This window comes from Myotis daubentonii, chromosome 1 (assembly GCF_963259705.1).
Source record: "Myotis daubentonii chromosome 1, mMyoDau2.1, whole genome shotgun sequence".
NCBI classification, from domain to species: Eukaryota; Metazoa; Chordata; class Mammalia; order Chiroptera; family Vespertilionidae; genus Myotis; species Myotis daubentonii.
In genome coordinates this window covers 109,933,772-109,953,411 of record NC_081840.1, presented here as the reverse complement: position 1 = coordinate 109,953,411, position 19,640 = coordinate 109,933,772, and the positions used below count along the sequence as shown (strand labels likewise).

At 48.8% G+C, this 19,640-nt stretch overlaps 1 protein-coding gene across 11 annotated transcripts in view; it reads left to right on the top strand.

The window, feature by feature from the left end:
* PML (PML nuclear body scaffold) overlaps positions 1-19,640 on the top strand; it is a 66,744-nt gene that overhangs the window by 35,612 nt on the left and 11,492 nt on the right. For 2 of the 11 annotated variants that reach the window (XM_059657364.1, XM_059657347.1), the window contains 2 exons: positions 8,703-8,853; positions 10,092-12,602. The exons of 2 other annotated variants lie outside the window; for them this stretch is intronic. In XM_059657364.1, coding sequence (XP_059513347.1) covers positions 8,703-8,853; positions 10,092-10,870 — 930 coding nt within the window. In that variant the 3' untranslated portion in view covers positions 10,871-12,602. Of the gene's footprint in view, positions 1-89; positions 1,272-8,702; positions 9,884-10,091; positions 12,603-19,640 lie in introns of those variants that run through there. 7 more of the 11 variants (XR_009447666.1, XM_059657387.1, XM_059657397.1 and 4 more) reach the window with 7 other exon arrangements.

The following is a 19,640-nucleotide window of genomic DNA, read 5'->3' as shown; positions in this document are numbered from 1 at the left end:
GGAAAAGAGGATCTGAACAGAGTGAAAGGTTGGACTGGGTGGCCCCTGAGTCCCTTCCAGCCCTCAATCTGAGGTTCTGTATTGGAAAGTGCTTGGAGCCCATGGAGACCGCTGCGACATACTCCCGGCCAACCCGCCCCCTGCTGAGAGCACTAAGAGCATCCCACACCTGCCGGGCCTCCCGTCCGCCCCGAGGTACATGCCGCTTCCTGGCTTGGCCTCCCCACAATCCCACCACGCAAGTCATCCCCGATGCCACATCTCCCAGCCAGCCTGCCGGGCACCAGGAGCATGCTGCCATCCACCGTGGGATCAGCCACCTGTCTCGCAGGATACAAAGAGCCATCCGCCTTCGTCACATCCACTTGCCACTCAAACCGTATTGTGCCCCCCGATGGACTTGTCCTTCCCCGCTGGTCCAAGCCACTACCCTTGCCAATACAGAGCCTCCCAACCATCCTGCCAACCTCCAGGAGTGTCTTGCTTGCCTCCAAAAGCCAGCCATCAACCAACCCCGACTGGTGCAACGGGCAGGGCGGTCTCTTGGCCACTCCCTCCGGGGGTCCTCCCATTTAGCTCAGTGGCTCAACAGCTTCTTTGCTCTTCCTCCCTCTGTTGCTCCCCAGATTGATGCCTCTTTCAGAGGAGGCAGGGCAGGAGGCCAATCACCCCAGACTCTTGGGGCAGGAATCTCTCCCCAAGATTCTGACAGGACCCCTGTAGAGAATCCCCAAATCCAGGAAGTCCCTCCAAATGCAGCCCCATCACTCCTCTCCTCAGAGAGGCCCCCCACCAGCCCAGGTCCCCCTCAGACAAGCCTCTGAGAGCCCCAGTTGCCTCCCTCTACAACTGCTGGCCACCAATCTCTTATAACCTTATGGCCAACACCCACGCCCTGCTCTGCCCCCTCCTCCATCCCTCTGCCCAGCCTAGCTCACACACCTAAAGGCCCTACAAGCAGTAGGCATTCATACGTCTTGGTCAAAGAGTGAACCGAGGAAGGAATGGTTGCATAGACTCTGGGCAAGGAGACTTTAGTCCTTGTTAGTTGAGAGGGCATGACAGATTCAGGCCACCACTCCTCACATGTCTGGGCTTCTGCTCAAGAAAAGAAAGCTTCTTGCGGCCTTTGTACCTCCCACTGTCCCTTCCCCCTACCCCAGGCCTTTCCACTGGGCTTCTGTCAGTATCTAAGACCATGAGGGCAGGGACTGTGTCAATCCTAGGACCTGGCAGATGTGGCTGCTCAATAAATGTTTGTTGAAAGATCACCCTTGCAAACCCTTCCTCCGTGACCAACAGATTCCCTACTGGACTTAGCTTTTGTCACTTCCCTGCCCTGAAACGTGGTTTCCTGTGGGGTTACTCTGCCCCTCTTTCCGCCACATCAGAGGTAGGAGGTGGGGTCAAGGCCCTGTGTCTCCTGGGCTGTTTCTGTCCCACCATCTGATCAGACTGCCTGTGCCTTTGAGGTTCCAGGTCTTAAGGTGAACCCCACTTCCCGCTTTCCCCACATACGGAAGACTCTGGCACCTGCCTTCTAAGGTTCCTCTCCCTTCCTCTTGGGGGACTACAGCATCCTCTACCCCAGCCTCTCTGCTCCTTGACCTCTCAGGGGTCTTCACTGCAAGGCCACCCCTGGAACCTCACCATCACTGAACTGTCCATCTCTAAACTGGCCCACTCAAGATTGACCATAGCCTCTGTCCCTTGAGCTTCCCATCGGTAACTTCCAGTACCTCCACTCCCTCCCACCCAGCTCCTCCTGGCCTCCAGTTAGGCCTGCCTTTCACAAACAGCCCTGGTGAGATTCAGTAGGTTGCCTCTGCACTGCTACCCAGAGCCGAATTCTGTTGGAGAAAATCAACGGAAGGAAAACCACAAAGGATAGTCAGTTGAAGGCATTCTCCAACCCTCCACCTCAGTTCACTGAACCTCCACAGCCTGAGATCTGGGCCCTCATCCCCAACATCACTCTCGGCAGGTGACCCTCTGCCCTAGGAAGACAACAGGAACCTTCAGATGGCAAGGGAGCCGTTGACATCTTGCTCTCCGGTATCCAACCACAGATTGACCTGATCCCATCACATTCCTCCCCCTGTCCCATTAGGGTGGAGGGACATCCTCTGTCCTGGCCCCAGCACCCCTGCCTCCTTGGGAGCCTACCCCATCTGCCTGTCCTCATCTCCACCTTCAAATGCTTCCACTTCTTAAGAGCCATAACTAAACATGCTGAAGGAAGTCTTCCCATCTCAGAACCTCTTTCCTTACCTCCCTGGGTGTCCCTTGCTCACCGCGTTTCCCTATTCTCCCTCATTGTGCTAGTGGACCCTGCCCCCAAGTCCAATGGCCACCTCCAGTTGTTAATCTTGACCAGCATTGGAGCCTCCTGAGAGGCTGCTCCCCTTGGTTCGGGAGGGCCCCCTCCGCTCCCTCCTGCAGCCTGGCTGCTGCTCCTCTCCTTCAAGGTCTCTGTTCCTTTAAGTGTTCCGGCTTTGGTTTGGGGCCTTCTTCCCTTTTGGTCTCTATACGTTCCTATAATCTGAGCCAGGCCTGTGTCTTCACTTATAGCCAGAGGCTGTTGAGACCAGCACAGCCAGAGATTCTCCTACAGCTGTACTCAGATGTCCCAGAGAGACCTCAAACTCATCTCTTGCTCTGCTTGGTGAATTACGCCATCTGCCCAGTTACACAAGCTGAGTCCTCGGAGCTGCCCAGGACCCCACCCCCACTCCCCGACACACACACACACACACACACACACACACACACACACACACACACACACACCACACACCCTTTCTATTCCTCACAGCCAATCCATTTTGAGTCTTTTCTTTCCATGTTCTGAAATCTGGGCACTTTTTTCCATCCCATAATCTTGATAAGATTAAAACAAAATTGAGTCTGGGTGGAAGTAGAAGCCTGGGAAGAGATGATAGAGAAAAGGACTAGATGCCACAGGTCTCCCCAGACTTCCTGAGAGTCAAACAGAGGAGCTGATTCCAGCTGTTTGGGTGGTGGGGTATCAGGCTAATCTTCAGCTGTGGGCAAGGAGCCAGGTGGTGCCTGAGGGCATTGCAGGTGATGAAGAATTAGCTGCTCACCTCGGAGACTAGCTCTGGAGGCATGGAGAGAGCCGGAGGACCAATGGCTTTTGTGTAGGTATTCATCAGACACAGTTTTAAAATTAACCACTACAGAAGTCCCAAACCTTTTGAAGAAATTTTAAAAGAAAACAAATGAGGTCCTCCTGGGTCATTTCTTACCCACCTTCCATGCCCCTTCCAAACCCCTGGTGCTCCTAGAGCAGTGGTTCTCAACCTTCCTAATGCTGTGACCCTTTAATACAGTTCCTCATGTTGTGGTGACTCCCAATTTCATTGTTACAAATTGAACATAATTAAAGCATAGTGATTAATCACAAAAACAATATGTGATTATATATGTGTTTTCTGATGGACTTAGGCGACCCCTGTGAAAGGGTCGTTCGACCCCCAAAGGGGTCGCGACCCACAGGTTGAGAACCGCTGTCCTAGAGTATTTGAAGCAGCTTGGAGAGAGGGAGCAGGCTGACATTCCCTGGGTGCTCTGGACTCCTGCATTCCCATGCCCTTTCCTCTCCATGGCCTTTCTCACCTTCCAGTGACAGTTGTGGAATACAGACCTGCTAATATGCCACACCTTCCCAGTGTAACAGGGTGTGTAAGCACCCCCCGCCCCATTTCCTTGGGCTGTAGGTGTGTCAGTTGCCGCAATGTAGACCTGTCTGGAGGCTCTGGTGCAGGCCTGCTGGCTCGGGGAGAGACTGAGCGAATGGGAAGACTGCTCTGAAAGTGGCCTCGCCCCTTCCGATGAGGCAGTAGTTGGGTAGAGGGGCGAGGCCCAGGCTTGGTGGTGGACATCTGGGGTCAGCAGTGCCTCTGCCATGGGCCCTGTGTTAGGACCCAAAGCAGAAAAAAAAATGGGTGTTCTCACTACCCTGTGACAGATGATTGGCCCCAGGGCCTGGCATCAGGAAGACTAAGTGGAAGCGGTAGGGGGCCTATCGAGGAGGAGGGGCTGTGTCAGAAGTGGCAGTGGAAGGGAGGCCTGTGCGGAGCAGCTGATCCAGGGGAGGGACAGTGATGCTGGTGAGTGTGTATCAGAAAAATAGGTGCTCCTCTGGGAAGATGTGAGCCGTGTCCCCCGAGGGACAGCAGCAGCCGGCAGAGGGGTTGGAGCGGTGGGCATGGGGGCCACAGGTGAGCTAACGAGGTGGGCCCATTCACAGATACAGGTGAAGTCTCTCTGGGGCCTTCCAGACTTTTCAAGAAAGATCTGGGGTTTTGTGTCTGCAAAAACTAGCAGTGCATGTCTTGCCAAACTGATCCCTACTGTTGCTTAAGCTTGGCTGCTGAGAAAGTCCCTCGGGAGCTGGGGACTCTTGATAAGCAATAATGTCAGGTACGAGGCAGATATCTTCGGCTACTAGATGCTGAATCTCAAAGGGTTTGGCTCCTATCTGGCTGATGACCAAACATGGACAATCCTTCTCAACCCTGCCTGACACTTGATCACTTGGGGTTTTACCAATGACCGATTCCTAGGTCCCATCCACAGAGACCCTAATTGAATTGGTCTGGGATGGAGCCTGGGCATCAAGAGTCTGTTAAGCTGCTAATGCAGAGCCAAAGGAGAGAACCCTGGAGGAGTTGGGGGATTCAGTTGTCAGAGAAGTGCTGCTAAGATGTGTGTGTATCAGTATTGAATGGAGGTGACACATACCTCCTGGGATACTACCCAGAAGGGGAGAAGAGAACTGGATCAAGGAAACACAGTCCATTAGCCAAGTATAATAAAAAAAATAAATTCCTGTATTTCTTTGCATCTTTCAAAGGGATCCAACTCATAACACATAGCAGCATTTTTTAAATTCCTCTTCTTCTCTCAGCTGTCATCTCCCACTCCCTAGGTCCTCAAAGTGTTTTCCCCACTGCTCACTTTCTAGTCCTCACGCAGGCACTCTCACCTGTCCCCACTTCATTTCTGCCCCCATTCCTTTCCCAGCCAAGAAACCTCAGCTTTTACCAAGGAAAGGCCCTTTCCTGGCTTCTTGGGTTCTGTTTTCACGCACTGTCCCTCTCTGCTCCCCCACCCACTCAATTATGCTGATTGTGGAATAGGTTGAGGTGTGTGGGGTGGGACATGAGGGTGTTCCTTAGTGAGCAGGGGTAGAAAGGTGTTTTGTGTCTGGGCCTCTATATGCCAATTGCCCTTTAAAAAGTCTTTTTTAAATGTGCCGGTACTTCCCAGGGTGGGGGAATTGAGTTTACAGATGGCCGGAGTTCAGTGGAAGGGGTTCCCATGAGACCAGCCCCACAGAAAAGCCATACTTTATGAAGTCCCCAAGGGCAAGAGGCACGTGGGAGCAGGAGGAGTTGGGGCTGGGAGATCCAGCTTTCCTCCATTGACAAGCTCAGCAGAAGGGAGCCGGTGCCCTTTCATTAGGGAAGCCTGCAGGGTCTTCTGTAAATTCAGACAGGACAGTCCCATGACTGTAAAAGAAAGTGACCCAGGACAATGGCAAGCTCTAAAAATGAGGTTCTGATGGCCATCATAAGTGACCCTCCTATAAAGATGGGGGAGCAGGCCCAAAGATGCAGTGTGCTGCTCTCCAGGGAGCTTAGCTGGAAGAAATATCCTAAAGAAATATTCTGGCTCTAAGGCCTAAAGAGACACCACAGAAGGAAGGAGGCAGGTGGAAGCCCTCAGGGCCACTGCATGTTTGGAGCCAAAAGAAGGCAGAAGAGAAAGCCTAGTGTATCATGTCAGTGGGTGGCAGAGAGGATTCAGCCAAGGGAATGGATCTTCAGATATGAGTAAGAGAGCTGAGGCCAAGGCGAGGACATAGCAAGGGGAGTTCAGCTCTCCACCAGCTATCAACTTCAAGGAAGATTCTGTAGAAGACTCCTTACATGGGAGGGAGGAGGCCAGGACATGAGACAAGAGTCAGAACCAGTGGTGTAAAACTAGGGGCCCAGTGCACGAATTCGTGAACCTTAAAAGGAACTGTCGGCTGCGAGGCACAGGGATGGTTCTCGGCCCCCACTCCATGCCCCCACCCAGCCCCTCCTGCTACGGCCCCTGGTCCCCTGTCTGCTGGCAGCTTCGCTCCCGCCACCACCATTCCCATGTGCTGACGGCACTGGCCCCACTCACACCTGCTGATGGTGTGGAGTGACTGGGGCCGGCTCCAGCAGAGGGTAGGAGTGGGGCTGGGGCTGGCTGTGGGTGCGAGCGGGACCGTGGGCGGCAGCAGGTGTGAGAGGTGGCTGCCGGCTCCAGTCACCCCTCAGGAGCAGAGGGAGGTGGAGAAGCCCTGAGGGGTAATGGGGGCCGGAAGGCACTGCTTGCACCCGCTGACAGTGCCAAATGATCAGGGCCAGTGCTGGGCACTGGTAGTGGGTGCGAGTGGAGGCTCTGGCACCAGCAGCAGCTGTGAGTGGGGCTGGCGCCAGCAGCAGGTGCAAGCACTGGGTGGGACCGTGACACACAGGGGCAAAGAATTTTCAGTAACCACCAGAGGCTCGCCCCCATGATAGTGACTAGTGCCCCGCCTTGGTCCGGTGCCCCCACTTACCTGCTCCACCATCCCACTGTGGCCAATGCCCTCATGTTCCATGCTCTGCCGCCTGCTGCCGACGCCCGCCATGTTCCACACGCACCCGCCGGTGGTCAGCGCTCATCATAGTGACCGGTTGTTCGGTTGTTCCACTGTTCGGTCTATTTGCATATTAGGGTTTTATATATATAGATTAGCCTTGGACATGTGGCAGATTCAAGATACCAATATGCAAGGCATTTGACAAAGTCTCTTATTAGGACCTTCTGTCTAAAGTCCAGGGACTCAGGCTTCTCTAAGTAAAACCAGCTCTGGATGGATTTCTATTGAATATTTCTATCACTGACTGGGAGGAAGTTGGTGATGAGCGTGGGGTAGAGCTATGAAACGCAAATAAAAGTAAAAATTAGCCACTCCTAGGAATATCCAGCACATGTTAGCTGTGGTTAACAATGACTTAGCTTTTGGTTGAATTTTTATTCATTAAATGTTTCACCTGGAGAGTAGAAGCGCCTAGGACAGTGGTTCTCAACCTTGGCTGCACATTAGAATCACCTGGGAATCTTTTTAAAATCCTGATTTCTGGGCCCCATCCTCCGGAAATTCTGTTTCTTTGTTATGGGGTGAGGCCACAACATTAGTAACAAAGAAACAGAATTTCCAGAGGATGAGGCCCAGAAATCAGGATTTTAAAAAGATGCCCAGGTGATTCTAATGTGCAGCCAAGATTGAGAACCACTGGCCTAGGAGAATGTGCTAATTATTTTCCATGGACATTAGTCAGAGCCAGGGTTCATATAGGCCTCAGATAGTCGCAAGTGAAGCCAACTCCATCAGCCAGCCAGAGGCAGTCCATAGAAGGAAAGACCAAGGCCTGCTCTGACCTGTGTCCCAGCAGTTCCCGCAGCCAGCCCTGGACGCTTGCCATGCCCTTCCCTCCGGGTCTCTGGCTGATGTCGATAGGTGGCATTCACAGGGGGTTCTGAGCAGGCCACCAAAGACAACATCTGGGTTTGGCAGCTGTGCAGATAACGAGCAATTAACTCTACATCATGAGAGAACACTTCTCCCTCTGTAGCCCCAGCCCCTTGGAAGCTGGAGGCCTTCCCCTTCACCGGAGACCTTCCAAATTTTTCTTGCCCCTTCCAACCTGTGCTCACCCCAGACGAGCCTCAGGCTTCCCTAAGCCGCCAGCTCCTGGTTGCTGTCTGGCAGCCTCTAGGCTCTGAGCTTTATCCCTCCACTGCTCTCAGTGCTGGGCTCTGTGTGTCTACCTAGGTGTGTGTCCTAGAAGCTAAGCCAGGGGTCCTCGAACTTTTTAAACAGGGGGACGGTTCACTGTCCCTCAGACCGTTGGAGGGCCAGACTATAGTTTAAAAAAAAACTATGAACAAATTCCTATGCACACTGCACATATCTTATTTTGAAGTAAAAAACAAAACAAAAACGGGAACAAATACAATATTTGTATTTGCATGTGGCCCGCGGGGCCGTAGTTTGAGGACCCCTGAGCTAAGCAGTCCTCCTCCTCCCCTTTGCATAGGACACTGATACCTCAAACGGCTTTTGGAACAAGAAAAGCCAGGCTCCTGGCCCCTTCCAGAGAGACATCTGGGGTTCAAGATAAGACTCTTTCCTCCTGTCCCCAGTTTGTGTTTCTTCTGAGTCTGCTCAGAGATTAACTGAGAAGCAGGCACCTTGAGCTGTACCCACATAATACTGGCCCTGCTCCCAAGCCTCCACACCCCCACACACACTTGTGTTAATATAGGTTCACAAATTCACATCTCCCCATGCATACCCAGATGTACGCACACTTGCCCACATGATCTCATCCTCTTATCCCTCCTCATTAGTGCATGTGCACTGGCTAAAACACAGCCTGCACAAGTGTATTGTGTACACACCTAGACACACACCTTCCCTTCCACAATAACATGCCCTTGGTCATGTGCATGCAGATGCCCAGGCCCTGCCAACTTGCTCATGTTCGCACACGTGTGACTATACACACCTGCTTACCAGCACATGCTCCCATGACCAATATGCTCCATCTCACCCTCTGGACCCCTGACCTGTTGGTTTTTCTGTATTGCAGTCCTTCCGAGAGCTGGATGACAGCAGCAGCGAGTCCAGTGACCTTCAGCTGGAGGGCACCAACTCCCTCAGGGTCCTGGATGAGAGCCTCACAGACCTCCAATCAGAAGTCAGGCCCCTGGTTTTCTTTGACCTCAAGATTGACAATGAAAGTGGGTTCTCTAATGACCATTCCCACCCCTTTCTAACTTAGTCTCTAAATCCCCAAGATAAGTACAAACAGAACCATCTGCAGGGTCCAGGAGAGCCCTGAGCTCTGGCCAATGACCACAGCCAGAGAGGGGAGAGCGAGTGCGCACTGCATCTCCCCTGGGACTCCCAGTGCCTGCTCCGTTGTTTGAATGAGGACAGCTGCCTTGACCAGTGCCTGAAAGTGTGAGGCAAGCGCCTCCAGGAGCTCACCTATGAGGAGTGCTTCTCTTCCTTGGAGAGCCTTGGGAAGACACCTCTAAACAGAACCCAGTGTTTGTAGAAAATCACTGCTATGAGACCAGCAATTCAAGCCAGGCATTGGGCTGTGATTGCACATTTCTAGGTATAAGACCCATTCCACAGTGGGCTGCAGAGGGAGGCCAACAGAGCTGAAGTCACAGAGAGATATGACCTCTCCCAGAAGCCCCTCAACTCCTGTAATATTTGCTGAGGCCCTGCCTTATGGCACAGTCTCAGCCTGGGGCTAGCCCAGCCAGCCAGAAGCAGCAGGTGTTCCCACAGGACAGGGAAGTCACTCACAGACCTCACAAGAGGCTCTGGGCCACACTCTGAGTGCAGTAGATTGGGCAGGTGTGTTGTATGTCTCAGAGCTCCAACTGGCTGGGAGCCTTAGCTAAGTGATTGGTGGAACTGGAGGCAAGGGTAGGAAGTGGAGGGCAGGGTAGAAACTGTGAAAGGTCTCAAGGGTAGTGGGGTGAAGCTGACAGAAGAGAGACAGGAGCGGCCTGGATCTAAAGGGTTTGGTGAACTTGGAGGCAGGTGGCAGGGGAGCGGGGAACTGGACTTCCAGCCAGTGAGCAAGGCATTTGAGGGCAGCAGACCTCCTCCCAGCCTCTGCCTGCCTGAAGGCTGCTCTCTGTCCACTTCCCTCATATCTGCAGTGTGCAGTCAGCAGCTTCCCCTTGGGTTCCCCCAGGGGTTCTCCCAGCCTCTGCCTGCCTCAATCTGACCTCAAGATTGACAATGAAAGTGGGCTCTCTAATGACCATTAGAGAAGACTTGAATCTTCAGAGCTTGGGGCATAGTTGCAAATGTTTGAAGGCTGATGCTTGGTTCCTGACAGCAGACCCCAAGGTGGGGTCTCTGGATAGTGGGTCAGCAGCCCTGGAGTTCCCCCAATCCCTCCCAGTGCCTCCCATGTCCCTAGGACCTCATCCTGCCCTTCTCTCCTGCCCAGCCCAGAAGATTAGGCAGCTGGCAGCCGTGAACCAGGAGAGCAAATTCCGAGTGCTCATCCAGCCAGAGGCCTTAAGCATCCACTCCAAGGCGGTCTCCCTGGAGGTGGGGCTGCAGCACTTCCTCTGCTTCCTGAGCTCCATGTGCCGTCCCATCCTGGCCTGCTATAAGCTGTGGGGGCCCAGCCTCCCCAATTTCTTCCGGGCCCTGGAAGACATGAACAAGCTTTGCGAGTTCCAGGAGGCCATCTCCGGCTTCCTGGCCACTCTGCCCCTCATCCAGGAGCGAGTGCCCCAGGCCAGCAGCTTCAAACTCAAGAGTTTGGCCAAGACCTACCTGGCAAGAAACATGAGCGAACACAGTGCCCTGGCGGCTGTGCTGACCATGCGTGACCTGTGCCGCCTCCTTGAAGTCTCCCCGGGACCCCAGCTGGCCCAGCACATATACTCCTTCAGCAGCCTGCAGTGCTTCGGATCCCTGCAGCCCCTGGTGCAGGCAGCCGTCCTGCCCCGGGCCGAGGCCCGCCTCCTGGCCCTCCACAACGTGAGCTTCACGGAGCTGTTGACTGCACACTGTCAAGACCCACAGGGGGGCTTGAAGAAGTACAGCCGGTATCTACAGGCCACCTCATCGCCCCCTGCACGGCCTGCTCTCAACTTTCAAGCTATGAGTACCTACTTCAAAAGCCTGTTGGAGGGGCCAGCCTTGGCAGTGGGAGAAGGCATCTCTACCCCTCTTGCTAGCCACAGCTTGGCCCAAAGGGCTCCCCAGCACAGCTGAGATGAGGGAATGACTGGCTTGGAATCTCTGGGGACAGAGAGGGATGTTGTCCCTCAGCCAGGCCCTGCCCATCACAGCATCCCCAGAACCTGGTCCCTAATACTCAGCTGACATTTGGTCCAGAATTAGGTCTTGTTCTCTGGGACCAAACTCCCCTTCTCTAAAAATCCCACAGAGAAGGTTCCAAGGCCAAGCAGCCACCCCCTGGAGCTACCAGATCCCTGATGCACCAGTGAGTTAACTCACCAGGCCATTGGCCCCTCCCTTGCAGGAGCCAGAACCAGGGAGGTCCTGGGTGAAGAAAGCAGGGCCTCGGCTAAGTGGCCTCCAGCTTGCCCCACCCACCCAGCTTGCCACTTTCTGTTCCTGCAGCTCCTCCCTGACTCCCAGCCACTGCCCAAGGGACCTGCCAACAGCTCCCATGGACACCACCTGCAACACCAGTGGCCCCACAGGTACTCAAAGTGCCTTTCAAACTAAACTGCCCCTCATGAGCTTGGGTTCTCCCAGCCTCAGCCTGCCTGAAGGCCAGCCCTCTGTCCACTTCCCGCGTATCTGCAGAGACAGAAGCTGCTGTGCCATGCCTGTCCCCACTTCCCTCCACACTTGCTTCCTTCCTCTTGGCCACAGAAACACTCCCCTTAGTCCAGGCTTTGCCCTTTGGTCCTCAGGCTACTGACCCCTCTCAGCATGGCCCTTGGCCATGTCTGCACTGCCCGCCTCAGCCTTGCCAAGGAATGTTCTCTGACCCGGCGCTGCTCTCTGTGTAGTTCAGAGGCCCACACCTGCTTTCCCCTGATCGCCTCTGCCCCAGACCTCTGGAATAGGACTGGACTCTGGGGTGGCACCCAGCAAGCTGTTTAGTGTAGCAGGCTGTCCAGGTGGTGCTGATGCCGGCTGAGTTCCAGGACCATTGCTGTGTAGACTGCACTTCGAAGGAGAAGCAGTGTGGAGCAGCAGAGAAAGTCCTGACCTAGGATAAGGCCTCTTCCTGAGGCCCCTTGTCCCCACCCGTAAAATGCCTGGTTGGTCTGGATGGTCCGAGTGCCATTCAACCCTTCCATTCTGGGATTTTAAGAATGGGCAGCATGCCACTAGGCAGCAGACAGATGGCTTCATTCTTGAACCCTAGCCCCCAAGCCTAAGCTAAGGTTCCCGGCCTGCGGGCACAGCAGAGGTCAGCAGCAGACACTAGCAGGTCAGAGCCATCCTTCTGACTGGCAGAACCAGTGTCCCCTCCCCTTCCCATCCCTGTTCCTCGATTTTTGCTACTGGGATGCAGCCCAGACCCCAGCTTCTATGGGCTCAGCTTTCACAAAGGTGGAGTCTGTGTGCACACACCTCAGCCCCTGTCTTGTGGTTGCCCTGAAAACCCATTAAGGGATTACATAGAAACTTGCTACAACAGCGAGAGCACTGGTCCTACCAGTGAACTCTGATGCATTTAAAATAGGGTTCCAATTGAAAGTAGGTGCTGCCTCTGAAGCTTGGCAGAAACAGACTGATGGGAAGAGGGGAGGAGGGGCCTGGGGCCCTGGGTGGGCTGTGATGCCATCGTCTTGGCAGCCACAAGGCAGCCTAGGCCTGGACTGAGCAGTGCTCAACTATCCTAGTGCAAGCCCGGCCCCACAATGCCTGCTACCTTCAGATGCATTTCATCACAGCTTTTATAATAAAGTCTGATCTGCCCTCTCCACTTTCACAGCCTTTAATAAAGACTTGAATCTTCAAAGCCTCATGCTGCCCACCCTGAAGTCACTGAACAGCATCCTGCCTGGTGAAGGGGGTGCTTCCAGGCCTCAGGGAACTCTTCTTTGTAGGGACCTTTCAGGACTTAGCAGAGCAGAAGGCCCCATGTTGCTCACTGCTAAGGGCCTCACAGATGTGAACCCCCTATTCCAAGTGGGGAAACGAGCATGGACCTGCCCAGGATTATCCCCAAAGGGGAGAGCCGTGTGGGGGGAATGAAGTGCCAGCTTCAAGGATTACTCCTAGAGGAAGTCAGGAGCCAGACACCAAGGTCTGTTGGAACCTCACCTCAGCCCTCTGGTGGGTAATCTTGTCCCCTGTCTGTGTCAGAGCCATAGGTGGTAAAACCCTTGGCAGGTAGGGGAGGCCCAGGATATTAGCAGTGTGTGACCAATGCGTTGCTGTCTTGGGTGTCAGATTAGTACCTGCAGGGATTACCGTGGCACAGGCAATGTAGGTAGTAGCTCTCCCCTGGCCTGGGTGAGCAGCCAAGTAATGAGATTTGGTCACTGTCACCACCCTTAACCCCATCTCCCTGTCCCAGGTACCCAGATTCCAGTCCTGAAGTTTTTAGTCTCCAAGAGCAAGCACAAACATGCACCCGTGCTTCATTTTTGAATTCTATGTCTGGTCTATCCATGTCAGCTAGCCGTGAGTCTGCTGGGCTAGAGGTTAGAACACCGAGTTTCAATCCTATGACTGGTCTGGTACGTCAGGCGCTGACTCTGTAAAATGGGGTAGAGGTCATTTTCACCTAATAGGATGTTTGTGAATCAGTGAGAAAATGTTTGTGAAAACAGCTCTTTAATATGTGAAGAATCACCAAATGTAAGATCTTATTTTACAGGCAACTTAGATGACAGTGTTATTACTGTGTAAGTTAGAAAAAGAAACAGATATTAGAGCTCAGCAAGAAAAAGTACATGGGCTTGTCTCCAGAGGGATGAAGAACAAGATCTGGGACAGAGAGTTGTCTGTCAGAACCTGGGTCTGAGGGAGCTATGAAGGTGAGCAGGGGAATCCACCTTGAAGTGGCTAAACAGTAGCTGTCTCTGTGTCCCCAGTACACCCAGATGGGAGAATTCAGCCACATAGACCTGGAGCTGAAAGCAGACATCCTGTGACAGCTCAGCACTGCTCCAGTGCCTCCTCCTGAGACCCAAGGGCTCACTCACATCCAAGAAAGGTCACTTAAAAATTTGCCTTAACTCCAGCCTTACACTCTTACCTGCATAACACCTAGCTGCTACCTGATGCCGGGCCCTGTTGTGCTCCCGCCCTACCCCTCCCCTCATCCAGCACTGGCCTGCCTCACTCCCATTCTTTTTTTTTTTTTTTTTTTTTCATATATCATTGATTTTTTTTTACAGAGAGGGATAGAGAGTTAGAAACATCAATGAAAGAGACACATCCTGCACACTCCCTACTGGGGATGTGCCCGCAACCAAGGTACATGCCCTTGACCAGAATCAAACCTGGGACCTTTGAATCTGCAGGCCGACGCTCCATCCACTGAGCCAAACCGCTCAGGGCCTCACTTCCATTCTTATTCCTACCCTAGCCTCACTCTGACCCCTAGTCCCAAGCCTGACAATACTCCATACCTCAGAGGTCATCCTGCACCGTAAACCTCCCAGCAGATCCAGCCCCTGCCCTGCTCCTGCCTCCTCTGACTTCAGACTTGTCTCTACCCCACCCCAAGTGCCCCAGCGCCTACACCTAGAACAAGAGGATCCTTTCTCGCCTTTCTTTTTTTTTTTAATTTATCATTATTGTTGAAAGTATTATAGATGTCCCCACCTTTTTCCCCATTGACCCTCTTCACCCCACACATACCTCTCCCACACTATTGTCTGTGTATCATAACTTCCCTGGATAATAGCTCCCCACCCACTCCCTTACCTCTGAAACTCGTCAGCCTGTTCCATTGTTCTATGTCTCTGGATCTATTTTGTTCATCAGTTTATTTTGCTCATTAGAATCCACATATGAGTGAGATCATGTGATACTTGTATCTCTGACTGGCTTATTTCACTTAGCATGATACTCTCCAGGTCCCTCCATGCTGTCTCAAAGGGTAAGAGATACTTCTTTTTTTACAGCTGCATAGGATTCCATAGTGTAAATGTACCACAGCTTTTTTATCCACTCGTCTACTAATGGGCACTTGGGCTATTAACAAATCTTAGCTATTGTAAATTGTGCTACTATGAACATAGAGGTGCATATATTCTTTCCGATTGGTGTTTCTGGTTTCTTAGGATATATTCCCAGAAATGGGATCACTGGGTCAAATGGGAGTTCCATTTTTAATTTTTTGAGGAAACTCCATACTGTTTTGACAGTGGCTGCACCAGTCTGCATTCCTACCAGCAGTGCACAAGTGTTCCCTTTTCTCCACATCCTTGTTGATTGTTGATGATAACCATTCTGATAGGTGTGAAGTGATACCTCATTGTCGTTTTAATTTGCATCCCTCACGTGATCAGTAACTCTGAGCATTTTTCATATGTCTCTTGTCCTTTTGTATGTCCACTTTGGAGAAGTGTCTATTTAGGTCCTTTGCCCATTCTTAAATTGGATTGTTTGTCTTCCTTTTGTTAAGTTATATGAGTTCCTTATATATTTTGAAAATTAACCCCTTATCAGATGTATCATTGGCAAATATGTTTTCATTCAGTGGGCTCTCTTTTTATTTTGTTGATGGTTTCTTTTGCTGTACAGAAGCTTTTTATTTTGACGTAGTCCATTTATTTCTTCTCTGGTTTCCTTTGCCTTAGGAGATGTATTGGTAAACATATTGTTATGAGAGGTGTCTGAGATTTTTAAAAAAATATATTTTCATTGATTTCAGAAAGGAAGGGAGAGAGAAAAAGAGATAGAAACATCAATGATGAGAGATAATCACTGATTGGCTGCCTCCTGCACGCCTCCTGGGGATTGAGCCTGCAACCGGGTATGTGCCCTGACCACGTATTGAACTCCTGGTTCACAGATCAGTGCTCAAACACTGAGCCACACTAGCTGGGCAGATGTCTGTGATATTGCACCTTATGGTTTCTTCTAAGATTTTTATGGTTTCACAACTAAGATTTAAGTCTTTTATCCATTTTTACTTTATTCTTTTGTATGGTGTAAGTTAGTGGTCTAGTTTCTTTCTCTTTTTTTGTATGTACCTGTTCAATTTTCCCAATATCATTTATTGAAGAGACTATCTTTACTCCATTGTATGCTCTTGCCTCCCTTTTCAAATATTAATTGAGCATAATGGCTTGGGTCAATTTCTTGGTTCTCTGTACAATTCCAGTGATCTATATGTCTGTTCTTGTGCCAGTACTAGGTTGTTTTGAGTACAGTGGTTTTGTAGTATATAACTTGATATCTGGTATTGTGATTCCTCCAACTTTGTCTCTTTTTTTTTTATCAAGATTGCTACAGCTCTTTGGATCTTTTTTGGTTCCATATAAATTTTTGGAGTGTTTATTCTAGATCCATGAAATATGCCTTTAGTAGTATTTTAGTAGGGATAGCATTGAATCTATAGATTGCTTTGAATAGTATGGACGTTTTAATGATGTTTATTCCTCTAATCCATGAACATGATATAGTCTTCCACTTGTTTATATCTTCCTCTATCTCTTTTGTCAACGTCCTGTAGTTTTCCAAGTACAGGTCTTTTACCTCCTTGGTTAAGTTTATTCCTAAGCATCTTAATTTTTTTGTTGCAGTGGTAAAGGGGTTTTGTTTGGGGTTTTGGGGGGGGGGTTATTTAGTTTCTCTTTTTGAGAGTTAGTTATTGGTGTATAAAAATGCCATCTATTTCTGGGTGTTAATTTAGTATCCTGCTATGTTGCCTTATTCATTTATTAAATCCAGTAGTTTTTTGGTGGAGTCTTTAGGGTTTTCTATGTATATCATGTCATCTGCGAATAATGACAGTTTTACTTCTTCCTTTCCAATTTGGATGCCTTTTATTTCTTCTTCTTGTCTGATCATTATGGCTAGGACTTCCAGTGCTATGTTGAGTAAGAGTGGTGAAAGTGGATGTCCTGTCTTGTGCCTGTTCTTAGGGAAAATGGTTTTAGAATTTGCCCATTGAGTATGATGTTGGCTGTAGGTTTGTCATATATGGCCTTTATTATGTTGAGGTATGATCCCTCTATTGCCACTTTGCTGAGAGTTTTTATCAAAAAAAGAGTGTTGGATTTTGCTGAATATTTTTTCTGTATCAATTGACATGACCGTGTGATTTTTGTCTTCCAATCTGTTTATATGATGTATTACAGTTATTGCTTTGGAAATATTGTACCAGCCTTGCATCCCCAGAATAAATCCCATTTGGTCATGGTATATGATCTTTTTAATGTGTTTCTGGATCCAATTTGCTAGAATTTTGTTGAGGATTTTAGCATCTATGTTCATCAGGGATATTGGCCTGTAACTCTCTTTCTTTGTAATGTCTTATTTGGAATTAGGCTAATGCTAGCCTTGTAAAAAGAGCTTGAAAATGTTCTTTCCTCTTGAATTTTTTTTTGAATAGTTTGAGGAGGATAGGTGTTAAGTCTTCTTTGAATGTTTGGTAAAATTCCCCTGTGAAGGCATCCAAACCAGGGCTTTTTTTTACTGGGAGTTTTTTGATAAATGCTTCAATTTCTTCAGTAGTTATCAGCCTATTTAGGCTTTCTTATTCTTCCTGGTTGATTGTATTTTTCTAGGAATATGTCTGTTTTGTCCAGGTTGTCAAGTCTGTTGGAATATAGTTGTTCACAGTATTTTTTTATGATCCTTTATATTTCTGTGGGGTAAGTTGTTACTTCACCTCTTTCATTTCTCATTTTGTTTATTTGAGTCCTCTCTGTTTCTTCATGAGTCTGTCTAAAGGTTCATTAATCTTGTTTATCTTTTCAAAGAAACATCTCTTGGTTTTATTGGTCTTTGTGTTTTCTTTTTAGTCTCTATGTTATTTATTTCTGCTCTGGTCTTTATTATGTCATTCCTTCTACTTACTCTGGGCTTTTTCTTGTTGTTCTGGTTAAGTTGTAGGATTAGATTGTTTATTTCAGCTTTTTCTCATTTCTAGAGGTAGGCCTGTAATACTATTAACTTCCCTCTCAGGACTGCTTTCACTGTGTCCCATAGATTTGGCATTGTTGTGTGTTCATTTTCCTTTGTTTCCAGGAATTTTTTTATTTCTTCCTTGATCTCTTTAGTAACCCATTCATTGTTTAATAACATGCTATTTATCCTCCATGTGTTTAAATGTTTTTGAGTGTTTTTACTGTGGTTGATTGCTAATTTCATTCCACTGTGATCTGAGAAGATGCTTGATACGATTTCAATCTTCTTGAACTTGTAGAGAGTTAGTTTGTATCCTAACATGTTATCTATCTTTGAAAATGTCCCATGTGGACTTGAGAAGAATGTATATCTATAGCTATCAACTAATTCCATCTAATCTATTTTGTTGTTTAAAGTCATTGTTTCCTTGCTGATTTTTTGTCTAGAAGATCTCTCCAGTGATGTCAGTGAGGTGTGAAAGTCCCTTATTGTGACTGTATTACTGTCGATCTCTCCCTTAAAATCCTGCAGAAGTTTTTTTTTATTATATATTTGGATGCTCCTGTATTGGGTGCATATATGTTTACCAGAGTTATATCCTTTGGTTGTATCAATCCCTTTAGTATTATGAAGCGACCTCCATTGTCTCCTGTTTTGGCCTTCACTTTGAAGTCTATTTTGTCAGATATGAGTACTGCCACCCCAACTTTTTTTTTCATTTCCATTTTTCTGGAAAATTTTTTGCCGTACTTTCACTATCATTCTGTGTGAGTGTGTTGTTCTGAGGTGTGTCTCTTGTAGACAGCATATATATGGGTCATGTTTTCTTATTAATTCAGCTACCCTATATCTTTAGATTGGCACATTTAAGCCATTTACATTTAAGGATATTATTGATAGGTACTTATTTGTTGCCATTCTTTGTCTTTATGCCTCTGTTCTTCTCTTTCTCTCTATTTCTTCTTCTTTCAACAGTCCTTTTAGCATTTCTTGCAGTGCTTGGTGTTTTGGTGTGGGGGGGGGGGGGGCAGGGGTATTTTTGTGTTTTTTTGTCTGTGAAGCTTTTTATTTCACCTTCGATAGCCTTGCTGGATAGAGTAGTCTTGGGTTCAGTCCCTTGGTTTTCATTACTTTATATACTTCATGCCACTTCCTTCTGGCCTGAAGTATTTCTATTGAGAAATCAGCTGACAGTCTAATGGGAACTTCCTTCTAGGTAACTTTCTGTCTCTCTCTTGCAGCCTTTCAGATTCTTTCTTTATCTTTAATGTTTGACAATTTAATTATTATGTGTCCAGGTGTGGGTCTTGGGTTCATCTTGATTGGGACTCTCTGTGTTTCCTAAACTTGAGTGTCTTTTCCTTCACCAGGATTAGGGAAATTTTCTGCCATTATTTCTTCAAACAAGTTCTCTATTCCTTTCTCAGATTCTTCTTCTGCCGCCTGTATGATGTGAATGTTATTACATTTCATGTTGTCCCAAAGCTCCCTTAGACTCTCCTCCTGCTATTTAATTTTTTTTTTCACATTTGCTGCTCTGAATGGGTGTTTTTTCTATCTTGTCTTCTAATTCGCTGAATCAGTCCTCAGCTTCTTCTAGTCTACTGTTGAATACTTCCAGGGTGTTCTTTATTTCAGCTATGTCAGTTCTCATTTCCAATTGAGAACTTCTTATTTATTTTTTCAACTCTCTTTTCATGTTGGTGTAGCTCTCATTATATTAGTCCCTTATAATGCTCATTAAGTTTCACTGAGTTTTTTGAGCACCTTTATTACCATTATTTTGAATTCTTTGTCTGACAAATTGCTTGCCTCCATTTCATTTAGTTCCTTTTCTAGCAATTCATCCTTTTTCATTTGTGGGTTGTTTCTTAGTCTCCCCATTTTTGCTATCCTTTTGTATTTGTTTTTATGTATTAGATCAAACTGATATGCCTCCCAGACTTTGTGGGTTGCTCTTATG